Genomic DNA, 24414 nt, shown 5'->3' on the forward strand with positions numbered 1-24414 from the left:
AATGAGGTGACTGTATGAAACAGGTAAGCTGAAACAACACTTTTTATTTTATTATAAAATTAATGATATGAAAATGAATATTTACACTAACTACTCTGCATCACCTCTCCAAACGTTTTAATCTGGTCATTAGTTGTACACCTGAGTGAGGCGAGTGAATGATGGCCGACAGTCAACATATTACACAGCTTGAATACTTATGTTATATTATGATGTAACTGAAGAACAAGAAAAAGCAGGTCACAGAAATACTGAAAGCTTTACTTGAAGTTGGTCAAGATGATAATTAAAAAGAAAAAAAGTCACAATAGACACAAAACAAAAAGTGCATATTGTACAAAAACTTAACTGATTTCATTTTACCTACTACAGAGAGTAGATTACAAGGCATTTTAAGTGTGACATTTCTGAAAGCCATATTTCTTAATTTAAGAGCACATTGTGTAGAATAAAATGTATCCAGTTGATTTTATTTTTAATTAGTTATTTTCCTCATTGGAACAACAACTGTGTATTAATGTAATATTTTAAAATGATATTTTAATATTGTGTTATAGGATACCATAACACGTTACTGTCTAATTGTTCTAGTTCCATTGATTTGTAGAGCTTTGTTTGCCATTCCTTCTATGTCCACTAGTTTACTTAATTTGCCAACTACTAACTAACTAACTTTTACTAACTATTATTATGCTGTAATAATATGCTATAATTTTTAGAGGAAAATGTTACTGATTCTGTTGTTATTAGGCTGTGTGGCAGGCCGGACAAAATATGCAGATCAAAAATAAGGAAACTAAACTGCAAATTTTCTACCACAAAACTGGGAGGAGCACAGCTATAAGGGAGAAAACAACAATTTTTATAGCGGAATGCAGATGTCATACAAGTATTTTCCTCATTTGTGTCTGTAGACTGTAGAATCAAAGCAATCCACTTCCTCTTCTCCTATAAATGGGCTGGTCGCTCCGGAGAACACACTGACCAGCTGGCTGCTCTTGATTCTATTATGGAGACAATTTAAATTTAAATTCTAAATTAAGTATGCTGCAGCAGTATATTAAAATTGCAAATATAAGGTCACCTATTTCTTATAATCAAGCACAAACATTGTTCATTTGTTGATTATATGTATGTTTTCGTTTAACCTAATTACAACTGAAAATCTCTAAAAAAAAAAAAAATTAACGAACTCATGCAGCTTTGTGAAGCAAACCAAAGCAGGTCGAGTGACTCATTGAAATATGGAAGCCTATATAGAAACTGTATGTAAGGGGAAAAAAGTACAATTCTAATAAGTTTGAAATCCACTTTTTCAAATTCAAAGAGATTTCAAAGCTGTTCCTGGCTGATGATCCAACACTACTTTATCAGTGGTCACAGTGATGTGGTCATAGAGGCCAGATCATTGTGACAGTTGTTTTTTTAGTTGTTGTTGTTTTGTGTATTTGTTTAAATTTATATTGTCTTTTCAAATCCAGCTTGTGTTTACTGCAATGACAGTGTGTTTGTGTGTTTGAGACCACTGTCATGCTGAAAAAAGAAAGAAAAGAAAAAATAATAATTATTTTCCAATCAAATTCACACACAGAAAACACTTTTTGTTTGTTTGTTTGTTTGTTTTATTCTTTACTGGCCAAGCTAATTTTTGACAGATTATGATATAAATGAATACATGTCTCAAAATTATTTTTTTAAACACTGATTGTCTGTCTGCATTTTACACTACACTTTCATTACACTCCATCATTAATGTAATTCACTTGATACTTGAGACAATACTTAATTTTTATTTAGCATATATTTGAAGAAAATAATAATTTAAAAACTGTTCTGCTCTAACATATTTTGGTGCATCTAGAAGAACAAGTTGTGGGAAAAAATAAGCTGCTAGATTTAAAATAGATTTAAAATTATAGTATGTACAAAATAGTAACCAATGTGGCTGGCCCACCTTGGTTACTTTTAAAATTCACTACTCATATGTCAACACTTCTCTCATTACAAATAAATCAAGTGTGCACATTTAGTCTTTTTATATTTATTTGTGACCTGCAAACCACCTTTAGAAACGTCACTGCGGCGACTCACATATTTGTTTCTGTCTGTGGGTTTCTCATGTGGTTTTTATCTAAGATGTTGAGAAAGCTCTATGTGTAATCAGCATCACACCAACGCACTGTTTAAAGAGTAACTTTCAAGGTTCCATAAATATCAAAATGCAAAAGTCAGTGGTTTCTTTTTTTTTCTAACCTAGTTAACTCTTTGAGTAGTCCTTAACTGAACTCCTAACCTTAGCCCTCTTCAATAATAATAGAAGATGTTTAGCTCAGGTTTATTATTCTCCAAAGTTTTGGCACTAGCAAGTTGTCAAAGCTTTTTCTTACTATAGCTTTTTAAGCAGTTAAGGGTGTTAGATCTTTTGTGTTTGTCAATGATGGGTAAATTACCTTTCATCATTCTTGGTTTTGTGATGACAGCATATGTCGCCTGGGTTGACTCCACCTCACTGGCCTCTGCAGACATTAAAACATAGAGCCGAAAAACATAGACAGAAAATTGTTATGGAAAATGTGCTTGTCACAATCTTAATTATTTTGATGAGTTTTTATAAGGCTAACTATTGCATTTACTGGTCATTACAGGACAAGGTCAGATTTCAAATATTACAAAATACAAAAACAAACAGATGAGAACAGCTCATACCTACATATACTTAGTATTTGTCCTTAGCTGTGTGTGGGGACGAGGAGGACTGGAGGTTAACAGTTTTATGTTTTATATATATATATATATATATATATATATATATATATATATATACATACCTGACTAACTGGTTATTACTGGTATGAATATTTAGTCAAAACTACTTAAGCTTACTTTGCGTCAGTGGCATTTCTTCAGTGTGACCTTGGATTTTTTGTTGATATTTCAGCCAATAAAGGAGGCCTGCCAGTAGCAGCAGTAGAACCATCATAGAAACACCGACACCAAGGTATAGGTGAAAATAACTGTCTTCAGTTTGAGCACGAGTTTCCAGACTTCTAACAATTAGCCAGCTCTCTGCTGATTCTCCAGTATCAGAGATGCTACATTTGTAGACTCCTTCATCAGATTTGGAAACAGTGGGGTTCATCATGCTTACTGTTGGTCTATGACCAATGGAGATGCCACTTTTATAGAAATCAGCAGTGAAGTTAGATTTTTTGTCCTTTTTTCTACAGTGTAAGGCCATGTTATCTCCCTCCGTTACAGGATTCACAGGGCTGTCCAGGATCACAGGACCACCTAAATGGCACATGATTTGTTAACATATAAAAGTTTCACCTACTACAGACAGTAGATTATTTATCATTTTGATTAAATTGTTGTGTAAAACATATCACATGTACCCGAATCAGAGTGCACAGAAATTTGCGTCGTTATGTTGTGTTTATAATGAGGACGTTTTTGTTTGTTTTTTCTATCAGGAAAAAATATCATATTACGTGCTTGGCTAAATGTGCAATTTCAAAACATATTGACTTACAAAGTCTGCGAAGTTTAAATGAGAAGGTGTAATTCCCTCTTTACATACCAGTTACAGTGATGTTGACTGTGTTGGTTGTTTGTATTCCTGCTATTTCACACCAGTATTCTCCACTGTCACTTGATGGATATGCATTACTAATATTGCAAGGTCCAGTAGATGTTTCCCAGGTAGACGCACATGGTCTAACATGTCCCTTTGTCTTCTTCATCACTCTCCATCCAGTCAGTCCATTCAGTCCTTCACAGCTAATTGAAATTGACTCTAGTTCAAAGAATTGCTGTCTATTTGGAACAACCTGAGGAAAAGCTGAATCTAAGACAGAAATCAAAGGATAAATTGAAGATGATGAAAAAAATTACCATGACAAACATTTTTGAATTTGAGAAAATATAGCTGGAGGAAAATTTGGGAAAAGTTTGTTAGGTTAACTGGCAAAAGGTCAGTGACATGTTTGGGTATTTAGAAAAGAAAATTTTGGAGAGACAAAGTTTCTCAGAAGTACAGATGGGTAGGCGTTCACCAATCTATGAAAAAAATGTTCCTACACAAATTGTGGAACAAATTAATAATGTTACTCAGTGTAAAATTATGAAGAATTTGAATATGTTACCATCTACTGTACATAATATAATCAAAAGAGTCAAAGAATGTGGAGAAATGTCTGTGTCCAAAGTACAAGGTGAAAAATGAATACTGGATCCCTGTCATCTTTAAGCATGACCTGTTCCTAAAATCACTGTTCAAAGAAGAAGACATATGTGAAAATGATTGACAAACATATCCATCTTTTTTCAACAAAGGCTGATTTAAAATCACCTCAGAGTATAAAACCAGTCTGTGGTCTGACAAATTTAAATTAGAAATCATTTTTGGAAAACCTGGATGGCACATCCTTTAAGCTAAAGAAAAGAGGAACCAGCCAGCTTGCTATCAGCATTCAGTTTAAAAGCCTGCACCTTTGATGGTATGGGGCTGCATTAGTGCCTACAAACTGCCACCTTGCACATCTGAAAAGGCACCATCAGTGCTTAAATGTATATACTGCTTTTACATGACTATATGCTCCCATCCAAAACATGTCTTTTACAGGGAAGGTGTTGCATATTTGGGTAAGATAATAATAAAACTGCATCCTGCATCTTTTGCAACAGCATGGCTTCAAAATAGAAGATTTTAGGTTGTGAATAGACCTGCCTTCAATTAAGATCTTTCATCATCTGAAAACATTTGGTACATCATGAAATGGAAAATATACAGATACATATCAGATAAGAATAAGAAATATTCTTCTTTCAAAATTCCAGTAACGGATCTCCTCAGTTCCCAGACATTAAGACATTATTAGACTATTGTTAATAAGAAAGGGGATGCTACACAGTCGGGAACATCTATTTTGAAATGGATTGTTGATGTCAAATTTACAATGAGTTAATGTTTTCCTTTGGTTTAATCATTTGAAAGGCTATGCGTATCATATGTTAGTATGAGAATTTATTATTTTTTCCTTAGAAATAAGGCTGTACTATATTTTTGCTGTGAAATCATCTCCGCAAGCATTTAACTACGTACCATGTCTTTGAAAATCTCCAAAGTCGACTGTTGTCACCAGCAGCAACAGCATATTCATCACTGCAAAAATGAAGAAACATAATGATTTGTATAAATGTTATATTTTTAATATTTTCTTTTAATTTGTTTTAAATATATACATATTTTTCTCATTACTCCCATGCACATGTTTTCGGAATGACTGACTAAATAACTTATTGTAGACAGAGAAACTCAGTACTCACACAGTCTGATGCCTTGAGTTCTGACCTCCATGTTGTCTTGTTGCTGACTGTGTGAGTGTCAGAGTGAAAGAAAGTCTTTTGTTCATAGGAACTTCCTCTTCCTGTGTTTCTTGTGGTGATTGAGAGAGCAACAGGTCTTCCTTTCCGAGAAACCCTTCTAACAGATATATATTACTAATTATATAATATAAGAAGTAAAAAAATAAGGTTCGTGTGTGTGTGTGTGTGTGTGTGTGTGTGTGTGTGTGTGTGTGTGTGTGTGTGTGTGTGTGTGTGTGTGTGTGTATAAGATATAGGCATACAGAAGACAGCAGATCTTTTGTATACACACACACACACACACACACACACACACACACGGAGTGCAGAATTATTAGGCAAATGAGTATTTTGTCCACATCATCCTCTTCATGCATGTTGTCTTACTCCAAGCTGTATAGGCTCGAAAGCCTACTACCAATTAAGCATATTAGGTGATGTGCATCTCTGTAATGAGAAAGGGTGTGGTCTAATGACATCAACACCCTATATCAGGTGTGCATAATTATTAGGCAACGTCCTTTCCTTTGGCAAAATGGGTCAAAAGAAGGACTTGACAGGCTCAGAAAAGTCAAAAATAGTGAGATATCTTGCAGAGGGATGCAGCAGTCTCAAAATTGCAAAGCTTCTGAAGCGTGATCATCGAACAATCAAGTGTTTCATTCAGAATAGTCAACAGCGTCGCAAGAAGCGTGTGGAAAAACCAAGGTGCAACATAACTGCCCATGAACTGAGAAAAGTCAAGCGTGCAGCTGCCAAGATGCCACTTGCCACCAGTTTGGCCATATCTCAGAGCTGCAACATCACTGGAGTGCCCAAAAGCACAAGGTGTGCAATACTCAGAGACATGGCCAAAGTAAGAAAGGCTGAAAGACGACCACCACTGAACAAGACACAAAAGCTGAAACGTCAAGACTGGGCCAAGAAATATCTCAAGACTGGTTTTTCTAAGGTTTTATGGACTGATGAAATGAGAGTGAGTCTTGATGGGCCAGATGGATGGACCCGTGGCTGGATTGGTAAAGGGCAGAGAGCTCCAGTCCGACTCAGACGCCAGCAAGGTGGAGGTGGAGTACTGGTTTGGGCTGGTATCATCAAAGATGAGCTTGTGGGGCCTTTTCGGGTTGAGGATGGAGTCAAGCTCAACTCCCAGTCCTACTGCCAGTTCCTGGAAGACACCTTCTTCAAGCAGTGGTACAGGAAGAAGTCTGCATCCTTCAAGAAAAACATGATTTTCATGCAGGACAATGCTCCATCACACACGTCCAAGTACTCCACAGCGTGGCTGGCAAGAAAGAGTATAAAAGAAGAAAAACTAATGACATGGCCACCTTGTTCACCTGATCTGAACCCCATTGAGAACTTGTGGTCCATCATCAAATGTGAGATTTACAAGGAGGGAAAACAGTACACCTCTCTGAACAGTGTCTGGGAGGCTGTGGTTGCTGCTGCACGCAATGTTGATGGTGAACAGATCAAAACACTGACAGAATCCATGGATGGCAGGCTTTTGAGTGTCCTTGCAAAGAAAGGTGGCTATATTGGTCGCTGATTTGTTTTTGTTTTGTTTTTGAATGTCAGAAATGTATATTTGTGAATGTGGAGATGTTATATTGGTTTCACTGGTAGAAATAAATAATTGAAATGGGTATATATTTGTTTTTTGTTAAGTTGCCTAATAATTATGCACAGTAATAGTCACCTGCACACACAGATATCCCCCTAAAATAGCTAAAACTAAAAACAAACTAAAAACTACTTCCAAAAACATTCAGCTTTGATATTAATGAGTTTTTTGGGTTCATTGAGAACATGGTTGTTGTTCAATAATAAAATTATTCCTCAAAAATACAACTTGCCTAATAATTCTGCACTCCCTGTATATATATTTATATATATATATATAAAGAAGATTTATGAATGTCAGCAGGTAATCCATTCCTAAAAAGAACAGGCAGAAGAGGAAGGGCAAGAAAAGGTGAACTTGTAAGAATAATATCTGAATGTTAAGAGAGAAATCTCATCTTACTAGTGGTGTTGTGTCTTCCTAAAGTTAATAGGATGTCACCAGACTAATTGCCAACTGCTACACTTTGTTGATGTGCCAAAGAGGAGCAGGACTGCTTGGAATTTGGCTTGATGGTATACAAACACATCATTTAGTGCTACATCATTTAGTGCTACTACTAAAATTAGATTATATTTTTAAACACACTCCAAATGTACCCCATGAATATTTCAATCCAAAGAAGAAATATTTAGTATTTAACAAAACAATACACACTGTATAGTGAGAGTATAAAACATGACCTATAAGAAAAAAAAAATTATAAATATTAATTATTATTTTTAATAAGCAAAAGTGAATGATTTTATGTAAAATAAGGAACAGTAATAATCAACTTTTCAGCAGAGGTGTTCTGCGTTTGTCACGGCCGGGCGGATCGCACACAGTAATTCGGCGTGCCCGTGTGGCGTGCTGGCTAGACCCAAGCGCGGCGAAGGCTAGCGGTGGGTTTGGAGCAGACACGCAGTTATTCTAGTAATGACCTGAGCACGAAGCGTGGCTTCGGAACGGTCGTTACAGACAGAGAGCGAGTGGAGCCGGGAAGAGAAAAAGGATTGAAAGGGGTTGTAACTCACAGTTGCTGAATCAGGCGGAGACTGACGTCGGCAGAGTTTCGGAGCTCCTGACACGAGGATACTGATGTCTGAGCGGCGAACAGGTGGGTGGCGTCTCTCTTTTAACCCCGGCCCCGTGATCAGCTGATCACAGCCGATCACCGGCTGACAGCGTTGCTCTTTCTCTTGAGTTTTTAGACTTATCAAGTGCCTGTCACCATGATCAAGTTTAAATATGAAACATGAAAAAGGAACACATGTTTACAAAGATTTACTTTGAGGTTTATTATCAAGTTTATTAATATTACACAATGAATATGCATGCAAAAATTGATGCACCACAACCTACAACGTTAAAAATTGATTTAATTATCAAGTTTCACACCCAAAGCAAATCTAGTCAACATGTTATTTGTAGAGTGTATTTATTACAACAAATATGTAGAGCTGCCTTTTACTGAGGACTGGCGTCCATATGGTCAGTCACACACCATTTACACACGTTGGTTGAGTGCTGCAGAAATGGTTGTTCTTCTGGATTGTGCTCAACAGATCAATGTTGGATGTCTGTCATAGTCACCTTTGGGTTCTTAGTCTACAGCAATTGCTTTAATTTGCTGGGTGGCAAGCTCTGGGAAGAGTGTCATGGTCCCCATGTATTTCTGGCTGTCTCACACTGGCTACCATTTTTGTTTTTGTTTTTCTCTTCCTCTATGCCTCTCCTTCACTCCTCTCTGTCTGGGCGGAGCTCGTTACAGGTTCTCGCTCTTGGCCCACACACCTGTGTGAGTGTCACCACCTGCTGCTGATCTTTCCCCAGCTGTTATTCAAGGCAGTGGCACAGAGCAGTTCACCACTGGAACGTTGAATCTCCTGAGTTCGAGCTCCGAGCTTCATCTGAGATCTCCCTCTGTATATTCGCCTAACTATTGTATTCTGTGTGTAGATATCCCCCTCATGGACCGGATTACGGACCCTTAATGTGTGCGGCAGTGTGAGTAGAGTTATGTACCAAATGCGGCTGAAGTGTGTGGATTACCCCTCTATCCCTGGAGCCCTGGACCCACCTCCCAAATCACTATACATGTACAGTGGGGCAAAAAAGTATTTAGTCAGCCACCGATTGTGCAAGTTCCCCCACTTAAAATGATGACAGAGGTCAGTAATTTGCACCAGAGGTACACTTCAACTGTGAGAGACAGAATGTGAAAAAAAATCCATGAATTCACATGGTAGGATTTGTAAAGAATTTATTCGTAAATCAGGGTGGAAAATAAGTATTTGGTCAATAACAAAAATACAACTCAATACTTTGTAACATAACCTTTGTTGGCAATAACAGAGGTCAAACGTTTACTATAGGTCTTTACCAGGTTTGCACACACAGTAGCTGGTATTTTGGCCCATTCCTTCATGCAGATCTTCTCGAGAGCAGTGATGTTTTGGGGCTGTCGCCGAGCAACACGGACTTTCAACTCCCGCCACAGATTTTCTATGGGGTTGAGGTCTGGAGACTGGCTAGGCCACTCCAGGACTTTCAAATGCTTCTTATGGAGCCACTCCTTTGTTGCCCGGGCGGTGTGTTTTGGATCATTGTCATGTTGGAAGACCCAGCCTCGTTTCATCTTCAAAGTTCTCACTGATGGAAGGAGGTTTTGGCTCAAAATCTCACGATACATGGCCCCATTCATTCTGTCCTTAACACGGATCAGTCGTCTTGGCCCCTTGGCAGAAAAACAGCCCTATAGCATGATGTTTCCACCCCCATGCTTCACAGTAGGTATGGTGTTCTTGGGATGCAACTCAGTATTCTTCTTCCTCCAAACACGACAAGTTGAGTTTATACCAAAAAGTTCTACTTTGGTTTCATCTGACCACATGACATTCTCCCAATCCTCTGCTGTATCATCCATGTGCTCTCTGGCAAACTTCAGACGGGCCTGGACATGCACTGGCTTCAGCAGCGGAACACGTCTGGCACTGCGGGATTTGATTCCCTGCCGTTGTAGTGTGTTACTGATGGTGACCTTTGTTACTTTGGTCCCAGCTCTCTGCAGGTCATTCACCAGGTCCCCCCGTGTGGTTCTGGGATCTTTGCTCACCGTTCTCATGATCATTTTGACCCCACGGGATGAGATCTTGCGTGGAGCCCCAGATCGAGGGAGATTATCAGTGGTCTTGTATGTCTTCCATTTTCTGACGATTGCTCCCACAGTTGATTTTTTCACACCAAGCTGCTTGCCTATTGTAGATTCACTCTTCCCAGTCTGGTGCAGGTCTACAATACTTTTCCTGGTGTCCTTCGAAAGCTCTTTGGTCGTGGCCATGGCGGAGTTTGGAGTCTGACTGTTTGAGGCTGTGGACAGGTGTCTTTTATACAGATGATGAGTTCAAACAGGTGCCATTCATACAGGTAACGAGTGGGGGACAGAAAGTCTTCTTACAGAAGACGTTACAGGTCTGTGAGAGCCAGAGTTTTTCCTTGTTTGAGGTGACCAAATACTTATTTTCCACCCTGATTTACGAATAAATTCTTTACAAATCCTACCATGTGGATTCATGGATTTTTTTTCACATTCTGTCTCTCACAGTTGAAGTGTACCTCTGGTGCAAATTACTGACCTCTGTCATCATTTTAAGTGGGGGAACTTGCACAATCGGTGGCTGACTAAATACTTTTTTGCCCCACTGTATATAGCATTGAGCTCTTCCCCGTTGTTAATAAGCTGTGTTCTTTTATTGTCAAAGAACTCTGTCTGTGCATGAGTCTGTCTGGTAGCCATGACAAGAGTCCAGGTGGTTCAAAATGTTTTCCACTTATGAATGATGGAGACCACTGTGCACTGTGAAACTTTAAATGCGCTGAAATTTTCTGTACCCGTCCCCAGACCTGTGCCTTGATACACTCCGGTCTACAGTTATGTCCTTGGACTTGATGTGTCCTCTGCACTGCCAATGATGGGATCTTGTATAGACAAGTGTGTATGCCTTTCCAAATAATCTCCAATCAACTGAATTTACCAAACATGTTGTAGAAACCTTTGACAGACAATCAGTGGAGAACAATGCATTTGAGCTCAATTGAGCTCAATTGTTAATACTCTCTATAAATTGTTACCTTTTGTGTAATCTTAAGTTGTTCATAAAAACTGCAGCCGACATAGTCCTTTGTATTCCATTTTGCATAATGGAATACAAATACAATACTTTATGTAAAAAATGGTTTGATCAAAATGGACAAAAATTACAAAATGACAAATGACAAAATGACAAACTTCTAAAGATCTGGATGAGTATTACAAATAAACATGCTTGAAAAGCTAATTTTGTCATTTTTCATTTGTGAATTTCTGTGAAAATTGCAGTGGGGGAAGTTTAGCAGGATATGTCATACACATTTTGTGAATATCCATGTCATTTACATCAAATCTAATATATTTTCAGCTTGAACATCATCTATTTGTGCTTTTTTTTCTGAGAACTTATTTAACACATTTCCAAAAGTTGATTCTGTTCATCTGGACGTAGCGTTTTGTAAACGTTTTGTCACTCATCCAAGTGACTTCTTCAGTCTCAGCTAACTGCAGGTTTCCCCAATCTTATAAACAGTACATTTGCATAATGACTGAAACCAGCCCACTGAAGGAACAATGGGCAGGGAGGTGAGTTCCTTAATCATAATTAAACAAATTCTCATGACCATTGATCAACAACCACTGACCAAAACCCACTGATCAAAGACCACTGATCAATGGCCTTGAGTACAATTCACAGAGAGTTGGGGAATGGCTGCAATCACAGCATTGTAAGATGATGACAGATGTACCCTTAGGCCGAGGATGCCAACGTTCACATTTTGGACAGAGATGACAGATGGTTTTAAAGAGGAGTGAAAGAAGCCATCTATGTCCACTGTGAGAGACCATCTTTGAACAGAGGCGGTGGTTTACGACACCAACTCTCTGCCATCTATAATCCAGTTTTGAGATCCCTTCCCAGACGCCTTAACGCCCACTCACATCCTGGGCCTTCTGACCTCAGGAATTCGCATGATAAGGTGGGGCCAGGTTTCACAATGAGCTCACCCAAAACCATGGCTGATTGGGACCCACACCCGCTTTCACACCTTGGCTCATGTGATTAGGTAGAGGATCATCAGGGGGTCCTTCGGCCCTCTTTGGGGGGAAACTCCCACTGGGTTTATATCTGGGACTCCCCACCATTTGACCCTTAGAACTGAAGAAGCTTCCCGGATGAGAGGTGAAACGTCTTCAAGCAACTTAAAGAAGTCCAGACGCTTTTCTTTCCAAGCTCCTTACGATGACCTGGATGACTGAGAACCTTCACAGACCTTAGGCCGCCTCCTCGATTCAGAGATGGTCTTTCCCTTTAAATGACCTCCTTGACTCCACGCTCAAACCAGCGCCACTGGCCTGTAGGTGTAAATAGACTGCAGAGTCCTGGCCTGACGAGGTAGCTCTTCTGTGTTGTGCCATCCGCTTCGCCAGAGGTTGTTTGGTTTCCCCGATGTATATATCCTGGCAATCCTCCTGGCACGGAGGAGGTGGGGTTTATGACCTATACTGCAGCCAGACATCAGGGGGCAACAGAGACGTTTTGGCTTCACCTTTGGGGAGCTGTCGCACCATCCAGGTTTTCTACAGTCATTGCATAAAACCAATGACAACCCTACCCTAATGTTGTATTTTTGAAAAGGGCAGAAAGGATCCCTTAAAAAAACAACTTTCTTTCTTTAGGACAGTCTCAGAGGTTTAAGATAATATAACAATGCATAATACAATTCTTCTTTTACTCAAATTCTATTCTTAGTCATTAGTTGAAAAAAAAAGAAATCTACCTAGAAGTCTTGTGGAAATTTGTGCAACTTCTCATTTATTTCACAGTGCAAATGCATTTCCTCATTCAGTATGTTTGTGTGCACAATTCTTTCAATAGTTTTTGTGCTTCCTCCATGTCTATGAGACAGGGAGCTAAAATAGGCTGAGAAATGTAATTCAGAATTAACATTTCGATATAACATAGAGATTAGATTAAAAAAAATCAGATAAAGCTTCATGAATCCCTCAAGTGGGTTCCTTTGGGAAACTCACTAATACTTAATCTGTTCAGAGAAAGCCACTACTGCTGTGAGCAGGATTTGAACCTGCACAGGGAATCCCCTTTGGATTCCAAGTACAATGCCGTAACTACTCAGCCATCACAGCTTTAAGGTGTTATAAGGAGTGCATCTCAAAAATTGTTAAGACAAATTAAATTTTACTCAATTTAATTTTTAATTTTTAATTTTTTTTATATTTTTGCCACTGTATAACGCAACACTGAATTTAGATAAAACCATTAGGATGTTGTCAAGGTTGATGTTTGTAAGACTGTCATTTGTGCTAATATATATATATATATATATATAATCATTGCTATAAAGTCCTAAAACGGTTGTCAATGTGATAAGATAAGATAAGATAAGATAAGATAAGATAAGATAAGATAAGATAAGATAAGATAAGATAAGATAAGATAAGATAAGATAGAACTTTATTAATCCCTCGGGTGGGTTCCTCTGGAAAATTCGACTTCCAAAAAGCACAGCAACGACCGAAGTTACAGTTACAGAATTGTTATATATATATATATATATATATATATATACACACACACACACACACACACACACACATATATAAATACAGAAACAAATATAAATAAAATATACAAAGGGGATAAATAGAATAAATAGGAATAAAAAATAAAAATACAAGTGAATTGCACATTTCAAGTATTGAGTCTATTGCACTGTTGACTATTTACAAAAAGTATTGCACAAGGTATTGTACAGTGAGGTGAAGAGGCACTACAGCTTAGTTGTTCCCCCCATCCTTTGTCCTCCTGTTTTCCCTCCCTCTCCCCTCCAGAGAGGAGTTAAACAGTTTGATGGCGTGTGGGACAAAGGAGTTTTTAAGTCTGTTAGTTCTTGTCTTGGGGAGAAGCAACCTGTCACTGAACAGACTCTTCTGGTTGTTTATGGCCGTGTGCAGAGGATGCCCAGCATTGTTCATAATGTCCATCAGTTTCTTTAATGTCCTTTTCTCTGCCACTGTCACCAGAGTGTCCAGCTTCATGCCGACCACAGAGCTAGCCCTCCTGATCAGTTTCTCCAGCTTGGATGAGTCCTTCTTTGCTGTGTTGCTCCCCCAGCACACCACAGCATAGAAAAGTACTCCAGCAACCACCGACTGGTAAAACATCCTCAGGAGCTTCCTGCAGATGTTAAAAGACCTCAGCCTCCTGAGGAAGTACAGTCGGCTTTGGGCTTTTTTATACAGGTGCTCTGTGTTGCATGACCAGTCCAGTTTATTGTCCACCCACAGCCCGAGGTACTTGTACTTGTTGACCACCTCCACCTCCTCCCCCTCTATCTGAACCGGCAGTGAGCCTTCTCTGGACCTCCCGAAGTCCACAACCAGTTCCTTAGTCTTTGAGGTGTTGAGTTGCAGGTGGTTTGTGTGACTCCATGCGACAAAGTTCCTGTTGCATGTGTGCTAATAAAATGTTTTTTCACCAATTAAAATGCAGCCTTGTGCAGATATGAGCTACATTGCACATTTAGAAAACACAAGGTTCTGCTCTTCTAAGGTGCACGACTTCACACCTTTAAAGGTTCACTTGAGATATGACTTTTTTCAAGTTCCTGGTTTTATAGTTTAGCGATACGCTCACTTCTGCTTTTCAGCATACCTCATACACACATTAAGTTCATTGAAAAGTTGCACCCTGTTTGTTGCAACTGGAAAGGTTGATAAGGAAGTATGTCTATGTATGGTATGGCTGAAAACACACACACAGAATACAGACGCTGATTTTGATCAGATATGCCTGCCTAAGACTGTCACGTGTATTTGTAATTGTATATTCATGTATGATTGTTTGTTGTCAATAAAAGAGGCAGTGATGAGGAAGTCAGTTGAGGTTGGCTGGGTTCAAGTGAGGGGAGCAGTTCTTGGCCTTGGCCAGCTTCCCTCATGAGTCAAAGGACAAAGAGCTCTGTCTTGTGTTTTGTCTGTCTTGTGGCTTGCCGTGCAGTTGGTTGTCTTTGTTCCAGTGGGCTTTGTGCCTTAAAAAACCCAAAAGATGTAACTGAAGTTATTTTTTTCTTTAATATGAAAAAATGGAAGATAGGAAAGGAACTCGTCTGTGACTTGAAGATAAACTATCTTGATTTCATCAGTTAGCCAGCAGCTTTGGTAACATTTTGAAGAAGTTTGAGCTTTTAAAACCACCCTTCAAAACTGAAGTTGCGACATGTTACAAGAGTTTTGGTTTTATCTTTACCACATCATTTTGAACTGTGCTGACAATGGGTACATAAATGTTTGTGAATTTTGTTTTAATATGTTTTAAAATCCCTGATAATTTAATATGAAGCACTTGTGATCATACTGCATCTAACGCATACTGAATATCACTGGGGAAATAGTTGCATTTATTATCTCTGTTGATTAACGTCAGTTTCAAAATGTTTACATACTGCATAAACAGCCATGATGATCTTTGGCTTTCTTAAAAACACTAGGTGCTTCACCTAAAGCAATTATGTTATATAACTGTAGTTTTGTTTTGGTTTTGTTTGGGGTTTTTTTGTTTGTTTTTTTATTCAGAAACCCCTAAGTTATAATGACTATTTTTAACATTTTTACATGTGGTATAAAACCACATGGCAGCTCTAAAAAGCTCTTTAATCATTCTTTTAGAGGAAGTGGAAATGAAGACTGTTTGTATTGTAATGTATGTAGCATTACAGAAAAAAAACTAACTCATTAAAGCAGACAAATCAATCTGAACACTCATAATGCTTAGTTTATATTTTAAAATGTCTTTTAAAGGTTGTGGTTTTCCCATTCAAATCAAATCAAATCACTTTTATTGTCACATCACATGTGCAGGTACATTGGTACTTCACAAGCAACAGAGTTGTGCAAAATACAATAATGTAAACAAGCAAAATACAAGAATGGCTACATCTGAAACTAATAAATATATGTACAATATATAATAGTATATGCATTTCTGGATGTGTATACTAAATATTTTTCTACGTGTGTGTGTATACACATATTTTACAAATTAAATAGAGTAAACAATAAATAAAATATATAAAATAAAATATACAGAGTGAGACATGTGCAAAACAGTGGCGTTACTGTACAGTATGGAGTGCATAATGTTAAAGTTCTAGTAGTGAAGCTGAGGTGTCTATGAAGTGTTCAGCAGTCTGATGGCCTGATGGAAAAAGCTGTCTCTCAGTCTGCTGGTACGGGACCGGATGCTGCAGAACCTCCTTCCTGATGGAAGTAGTCTGAACAGTTTATGGCTGGGGTGACTGGAGTCCTTGATGATCCTCCCCGCTTTCCTCAGGCAGCGCTTCCTGTAGATGTCTTGGAGGGAGGGAAGCTCACCTCCAATTATCCGTTCAGAGCACCGCACTACTCGCTGGAGAGCTTTGCAGTTGTAGGCGGTGCTGTTGCCATACCAGGTGGTGATGCATCCAGTGAGGATGCTCTCAATGGCACAGTGATAGAAGGTCCTGAGGATGCGGGGGCTCATGCCGAATCTTTTCAGTCTCCTGAGAAAGAAGAGGCGCTGCTGCGCCTTCTTCACTGTTTTGTTTGTGTGTACTGACCACGTAAGATCCTCAGCCAGCTGTACACCAAGGAACCGGAAGCTGCTCACTCTCTCCACAGCAGCGCCGTTGATGGTGATGGGGGTGTGTACTTCTCTGCACCTCCGGAAGTCCACTATCAACTCATTTGTCTTTGCGACGTTGAGGGTGAGATGGTTGTCTTGACACCAGTGGGTCAGGGCGCTGACCTCCTCCCTGTAAGCTGTCTCATCACTGTTGGTGATAAGACCCACCACTGTAGTGTCGTCCGCAAACTTCACAATGATGTTGGAGTTGTTAGTGGCCGTGCAGTCGTAGGTGTAGAGTGAGTACAGGAGAGGGCTCAGTACACACCCCTGTGGAGCACCAGTGTTCAGTGTGACGGGGGATGAGGTGATGCTGCCCAGTCTGACCACTTGGCGTCTGTCAGACAGGAAGCTAAGGATCCAGCTGCAGAGGGAGCTGCTCAGTCCTAGATCCTGCAGTTTCCTGTCCAGCTTCGAGGGAACGATGGTAGGATTTGTAAAGAATTTATTCGTAAATTAGGGTGGAAAATAAGTATTTGGTCACCTCAAACAAGGAAAATCTCTGGCTCTCACAGACCTGTAACGTCTTCTGTAAGACGCTTTTCTGTCCCCCACTCGTTACCTGTATGAATGGCACCTGTTTGAACTCATCATCTGTATAAAAGACACCTGTCCACAGCCTCAAACAGTCAGACTCCAAACTCCGCCATGGCCAAGACCAAAGAGCTTTCGAAGGACACCAGGAAAAGTATTGTAGACCTGCACCAGACTGGGAAGAGTGAATCTACAATAGGCAAGCAGCTTGGTGTGAAAAAATCAACTGTGGGAGCAATCATCAGAAAATGGAAGACATACAAGACCACTGATAATTTCCCTCGATCTGGGGCTCCACGCAAGATCTCATCCCGTGGGGTCAAAATGATCATGAGAACGGTGAGCAAAGATCCCAGAACCACACGGGGGGACCTGGTGAATGACCTGCAGAGAGCTGGGACCAAAGTAACAAAGGTCACCATCAGTAACACACTACAACGGCAGGGAATCAAATCCCGCAGTGCCAGACGTGTTCCGCTGCTGAAGCCAGTGCATGTCCAGGCCCGTCTGAAGTTTGCCAGAGAGCACATGGATGATACAGCAGAGGATTGGGAGAATGTCATGTGGTCAGATGAAACCAAAGTAGAACTTTTTGGTATAAACTCAACTCGTCGTGTTTGGAGGAAGAAGAATACTGAGTTGCATCCCAAGAACACCATACCTACTGTGAAGCATGTGGGTGGAAACATCATGCTATGGGGCTGTTTTTCTGCCAAGGGGACAGGACGACTGATCCGTGTTAAGGACAGAATGAATGGGGCCATGTATCGTGAGATTTTGAGCCAAAATCTCCTTCCATCAGTGAGAACTTTGAAGATGAAACGAGGCTGGGTCTTCCAACATGACAATGATCCAAAACACACCGCCCGGGCAACAAAGGAGTGGCTCCGTAAGAAGCATTTGAAAGTCCTGGAGTGGCCTAGCCAGTCTCCAGACCTCAACCCCATAGAAAATCTGTGGCGGGAGTTGAAAGTCCGTGTTGCTCGGCGACAGCCCCAAAACATCACTGCTCTCGAGAAGACCTGCATGGAGGAATGGGCCAAAATACCAGCTACTGTGTGTGCAAACCTGGTAAAGACCTATAGTAAACGTTTGACCTCTGTTATTGCCAACAAAGGTTATGTTACAAAGTATTGAGTTGTATTTTTGTTATGACTAAATACTTATTTTCCACCCTGATTTACGAATAAATTCTTTACAAATCCTACCATGTGAATTCATGGATTTTTTTTTCACATTCTGTCTCTCACAGTTGAAGTGTACCTCTGGTGCAAATTACTGACCTCTGTCATCATTTTAAGTGGGGGAACTTGCACAATCGGTGGCTGACTAAATACTTTTTTGCCCCACTGTACGTGTCTCTCTTCTCCAGGTGTGACAGGGCAGTGTGTAGTGTCAGGGCTATGGCATCATATGGCATCATTCCCATAAAATATTATATGGACACAGGAAAAAAAAGACGTATCTGTATACAGAGCTGTACAAGTCACAAAACATTAACAAAATGCAAAATATGTTAAACTTAAAACACAATGTCCACTCACAGTGTAGACTTTAACATTAGCTTTCTTTTATTCACACTTTCAAACAGGCTCCAAGGAAGCAGACTGTATGAGGACACTGCAGATAGACCCACATCCCAGCACCAGCATGAAGTATACACTGTAAAATCGAATTAGTTCCCAGAATTAAAAAAAAAAATCTAAGTAAACCTTACTTAAGATACCTAAGCACAGAAGGACCTTTACGGTGCCCGTTGTGCATGTGCAGGAGGCCCACAGCATGCTCACACTCTATGTGAGGGCTTCACACAAGCAGGAATTCAGCTAAAAGACATCTTAACTGTTAAAATACTAATGTTAATTTTAAATATTTGGTGGCATACTATTACAGTACCTTGCTCAAATTCAGTGGGCTCTTTAAAATGATTCATTCGCTTACTTAAAAATATTTGTAAAGGCGGACTACACGGCTAGGTGCTTCTTTTTAACCCTACGGTTGTTTTCACCCCCAGAGCACTAAAGTAAGGGGTTACTTTAGTGCTCTTAAATTAACATAAGAAACATTTTTCATTACCGAATTCAGTTCAGTGGGTGGGTCAATGGGTCGTTCAGTGGTCATTGAGTGGGACATTCAGTGGGTCAGAGGCCAAAGAGGGGCTGGGGGGTTCTATTCATTATCTATGGCAGTCACTTTTGACGGCGGGAACACCACAGATGTAACAAAGTTGATTGAAACACTCAAAATTCGACGAAAGAGGTGTTCATCACTTTTATATGTTCATCTGCATAGTGTCGAGGATGTCATAAGGCCTCGAGGCAATCGGATGTAGATAATTATTTGAATGCAGTACAAAAGCGTCACGCTGTCCACATATATTACCATTGTGGACTGAGTTTCCTTTTCCTTTAATTGGTTTTGCATTCCAGGGCTGTCTCATCAGCCTTAATAAAGTTGTTGTTTTTATTTTTATTTTGGGTCCCTTTTGGTTGCAATTTTAGGACATTGTCTTTTAGATCTTCACCTACATCAGCATGCTCGGCTATTAAGCGTTCTTATATTGACCAAATATTATGATCCCATCATGTTTCCTAGCAAACAACTATCAATGGCCTAAAGCACCCATTGTTTAGCACTGTATCTTTGTTATTTCAGAACAACAATATCCAATTTATACCCACATCAATTAATATAATAGTATCTACTATAAATATCAAGTGCATAAGTTTGCCAATAACATGAAAAGACCAAAGAGTACTCTGTTATTACATCATGATTATTTTTTTTCTTTTATATTACTAGAGGCCATCCATCCATTCGCTTATCCGTTTCAGGGTCGCAGGGGGCGCAGGAGCCTATCCCAGCTGTCATAGAGCGAGAGGCAGGGTACAGCCTGGACAGGTCGCCAGTCTGTCACAGGGCTAACACACAGGGACAGACAACCATTCGCACTCACATTCACTCCTACGGGCAATTTGGATTTGGTTAATCCAAAATAACTAATCAACCTATCCCCATAAACAGCATGTCTTTGGACAGCGGCGGGAAGCCGGAGTACCCGGAGAGAACCCACACAAACACAGGGAGAACAGAAAGCCCCCGGCTTGATGGTGGAATTGAACTCAGGATCTTCTTGCTGTGTGGCAACAGTGCTAACCACCATGCCACCGTGCTGCCTTACTAGAGGCCATTTCCACCATAAATGCATTCATAAAAAGGGTAAAGTGATACATAAAAATTCACCACAATGCAGGGGAATGCCACAAGTCCCATAAAAACAAACAAACAACAAAAAAAGAAAAAAAATTGGTGTTGATTAATAACTAGCTCGATCAAACATTCAAAGCTACAATCTTGCTTCATTTAAAATGCTTTTTCTTTGTGTGTTTGGCTGTGTCACTTCCTCATTTTATGATAGATGATGAGATAAAAACCTGTATATAATATATGTGATTTCCCTTCAAAGTTTGTAGCTACAGGCTGATACTAAGAAAGAAGAAGCGGTCATTCTGCATCCCCTCTGCCACACTCTTTCTGAAGTTTTATAACTTTGCTGTATCATCTGTATAACCGTGAAGATGTTTCCTGTGTGTGTGTTTGTTTGTGCTGTGATGATTCTGACCCATGCTGCTGGTGAGTATTGTGAGTACAGTTTTATTTGTAAATGGTGGCAAAAAGTTCATTAAGTGTCCTTTTTTCAGTTCTCCCCAAAGGAGGGAGTGGAACCAATCAAACAGGTCAGTAAGCATACTGCAACATTTTTCCAAAAATGTGCCCCTTAAGTTTTTGTCTAATTATATTATCATCTGCAGTTGCATAACATGATTTGAAATTAATTTCCTCTTTGTTTTCTATTTACATGTGGCCAAATGGCTTAATGATTTAACATCAAAACATGTTATTTCTAAGTCACTTTATTGGGTTAATAAGAAAGAAAGTTATACATGAATAAATAAATAATATTTAGATTATAAGATGTAGATTAGTGTCATAAATTAATGAGAAAAACAAACATAAGAAGGGCAAATTCATGAGAAAAATGAAAAAAACTGTGTAAACTAAATAGTGTAAATTACTGCAGTTCACCTTTCAAGCTGAAAAGAAGTTTGAACACTTGTGATCGCAGACTACAAGATAAATAATTTAGTGTAGTTGCCTTGGCTCTCTGGCTTGGCTTTGAGATCAATGTGAATGGCACTTACCATTCTGGAACATTTAAATTTACAATGATGGACTACAAATAAAATAAAGGCAACTAATGTCTGTCTTAAATTGGCACAAGGAAATCATTCCCCTGCTACACGCATTTTAGATCCTAGATTCTGATGACAATACATTTTTCACATATTTGTTTTTTCTTGTTAACTTTTCATTGTTTCATGTAACTTGGTATTTGTTTTCTCGAGAAAAAAAACAAAACAAAACATTAGCTTAATGTTATTTAATCAGCAGTGTTTTGTGAAATGTTATTTTTTATACACCTCAGCACTGTAATTATGTGCTCTGCCACTTTCTGGTTGAGTAAACACTTGCAGCTGATTTGTTTGGGAGCAACTATAAGGGAAGAGATTTAATGAACTGGCTTCTTGCAAAGGTGGCATTGTATTACTGTATCATACCTGACATCAGTGAGGTCTTTAGATTGAGCCATCCTTTTACAAATGTTTGTAAAGGCAGAGTGCAGCATTGCTGATAGAGATATGGACAAAAATCCAAACATACAGTTTGTATTTAAAAGATACTGAGCTGAGTTGAAAACAGTTCAGGTCATGGTAGTTTAGAGAATTTGAAAAAAGAATGCAACTGGACTTCTTTAAGTCTGTGAAGACATTTCATCTCTCATCCAAGAGGCTTCTTCAGTTCACCTAGACTTCTTCACAAACCTAAAGGGCTCTGCAGTTTTGTTCATTTTTCATACTCTCTTTTATTATTGTAATGGTCACTTTAAACCCACATCTGGGTGTGAATTAAAGCTACAGAGTGTAAATGTTGATCTCTCTCGGAAAAGTGTACAAAAGTGTACAAGTCATAATTTCCCCCAGCCAAAAGTCACCTGGTCAAGAGGTCCTCTGATTGTCCTGGTGGTTGGACTCTGTTGAGTGGTCGCTGTTTCCTCTACATTCCAAGACGCACGACATGGGCTAAAGCAGAGGTAGGTTTATTCCATTTGTATTGTCATCCAAAATGGATTAATCCATATCCTTTTACTGTAACTGAATCCAGATGTTGCTCCCTGCTTTCATCTCCATTGAAGAAAAACTGCTTGGTCATGGGGGCCAACCTTGCATCTGTGCACAGCAGCACAGAGTATCATGGGATTCAGCACCTGATAGTGACTGCCAGTCATGACTACCAAGAAACTTGGATTGGAGGAAGTGATGCACAGGAGGTACTTTGTTTAGCCTGTTTCTATTTATCTATGTCTGAATGAATCAGAAATAGATCCTTCCTGCTGTGCTAATAGAATATACGTAAAGCCGACAACGGGGAGAGTATTTACAATGAAACAAACAATGATAATAGATTAAATCAGAAACAGCATGAAAGACGCCTGAGCTGGAGGTAGGTAGAGAATGCAGAAACAGTAGAGTTGCTAAAGCAGCTTTAATAGTGTATTTGTGAGTTTTAACAAATGAAGTAGATATGATCTGGGCTTGCATCAATGTTAGCTCATCTGCTGGGACAGTGGCTAAGCTTGACTATTTGGTGTGAATAAAATCGGTGCTATGCACGATTTCTCTCATCTAGAACAAGGCCTGGTTATGGACTGATGGAAAGCCTTTCGACTATTCAAACTGGTGCCCAGGAGAGCCCAATAATTTCTGGCGCAACCAGCACTGTCTGCAAATCAATCATAGCGGTAAACCAGAACACAACATTTCACATGGTTAATAAATGTGTAAATTATTTTAAGTGATAACAAGTAAAAGTCAAAAGGATTGTCTCAGGTTTTGATTTGTGTTGTACTTTGCTGATTTTTGCTTTTGGATCTTACAGGTTCCAAGTGCTGGGATGATATAGCATGCAGCAAAAGTCGACCTTCTGTTTGTGTCAAGAAAATGTGAAATTTCTGTCAAAATACACACTGTTTGGTGTGCAGTGGCTTTTGTTTTACATTCTTCATTTGGCTTTACAATATCTGTTTCATCTTTTGTCTCTAGCATAAAAATTTTGCAACAAAATAAAAAGTCTATGTCATGAATAGTGGCAATCCCAACCCTAGTTCTTAACCCTAGCCTAAACTGTGGAAAAGTAGTTTTTCCATAAAAAGTATTGCTCATCTTTGCCTTTTATCTGTAAACTCTTCTTCCTATGCAATAATAAAACTCTCAAGCATGGCTGTGTGTTGCCTCACTTGTGTGTGTGTGTGTGTGTGTGTGTGTGTGTGTGTGTGTGTGTGTGTGTGTGTGTGTGTGTGTGTGTGCGTAAAGTCACTTGTGTCTACATATAAAATGAAAAACTCAAAATTTGGTTAGGTTTTTTTATATACATTGAAGTAAAACTATGTATCTGCCAGGGGAAACCTTGCATTTGTGCACAACATCAAAGAGTATCATAATATTTAGAATCTGATAATGACTGCTACACATTTATACAATGCAATGCAACCGGGATTGGAGGAACTGATGCACATGAGGTGCGGTCAAAAATGTTTGAGTTAAATATAAAATTATTGCAGGACTGCAGTGGTCCTGCATTAACTGCAGTAACTTATATTTGGTGGTATGAATCGATCAGAGACATACCTGTGCTTCCATGTGCATATTTGGAAAGTCACAGATGGGGGAAAAGGAAATCCATGCAGAACAGAACAGGCATTGGCGACATCGGTCATCTGATCTGCTGCTTGATTTTGTGGCCTGCCTGAAAAAAGCATTGCCCTATCCTAACTTCTAGAATAATGTTTGGGTTTTGAGTGAACATTTAATTTTTGCAAAATTAAATGTTTCAAGCAGCTTCTCCATGATTGTGCTTTTCGATACTCTTCGATACTAATATAATATTCAGTATATTGACCCATTAAGAAAGCACTTATACTATAGAGACAACCAGACTGACTAGCATTAACTGCTCTTAAGGACATTCTGATAAGCTATTCAAACTTCTAGATCTGCCCATTAATTTATTCAC

At 39.2% G+C, this 24414-nt stretch overlaps 2 protein-coding genes and 1 non-coding gene across 3 annotated transcripts; 1 reads left to right on the forward strand and 2 right to left on the reverse strand.

The window, feature by feature from the left end:
• Positions 1–918: 918 nt before the first annotated feature.
• On the reverse strand, positions 919–5359 carry LOC113017872 (uncharacterized). The gene is made up of 6 exons (XM_026160979.1): positions 5329–5359; positions 5105–5164; positions 3581–3847; positions 2884–3297; positions 2451–2516; positions 919–1004 (listed from the first exon to the last, which is right to left on the reverse strand). Exons 1-6 carry the CDS (start codon positions 5357–5359, stop codon positions 949–951), a joined length of 894 nt encoding a protein of 297 aa, XP_026016764.1. The 3' UTR covers positions 919–948.
• Positions 5360–13132: 7773 nt separating this feature from the next.
• On the reverse strand, positions 13133–13214 carry trnap-ugg (transfer RNA proline (anticodon UGG)). Its single transcript has one exon. It is a non-coding gene; the product is annotated as a tRNA-Pro (tRNA).
• A 6170-nt stretch (positions 13215–19384) lies between these two features.
• On the forward strand, positions 19385–23348 carry LOC113017869 (type-2 ice-structuring protein-like). The gene is made up of 7 exons (XM_026160975.1): positions 19385–19423; positions 20862–20925; positions 20985–21020; positions 22326–22435; positions 22538–22672; positions 23032–23143; positions 23281–23348. Exons 1-7 carry the CDS (start codon positions 19385–19387, stop codon positions 23346–23348), a joined length of 564 nt encoding a protein of 187 aa, XP_026016760.1.
• Positions 23349–24414: the final 1066 nt, after the last annotated feature.

This window comes from Astatotilapia calliptera, unplaced genomic scaffold (assembly GCF_900246225.1).
Source record: "Astatotilapia calliptera unplaced genomic scaffold, fAstCal1.2 U_scaffold_25, whole genome shotgun sequence".
In the NCBI taxonomy this organism is placed as follows: Eukaryota; Metazoa; Chordata; class Actinopteri; order Cichliformes; family Cichlidae; genus Astatotilapia; species Astatotilapia calliptera.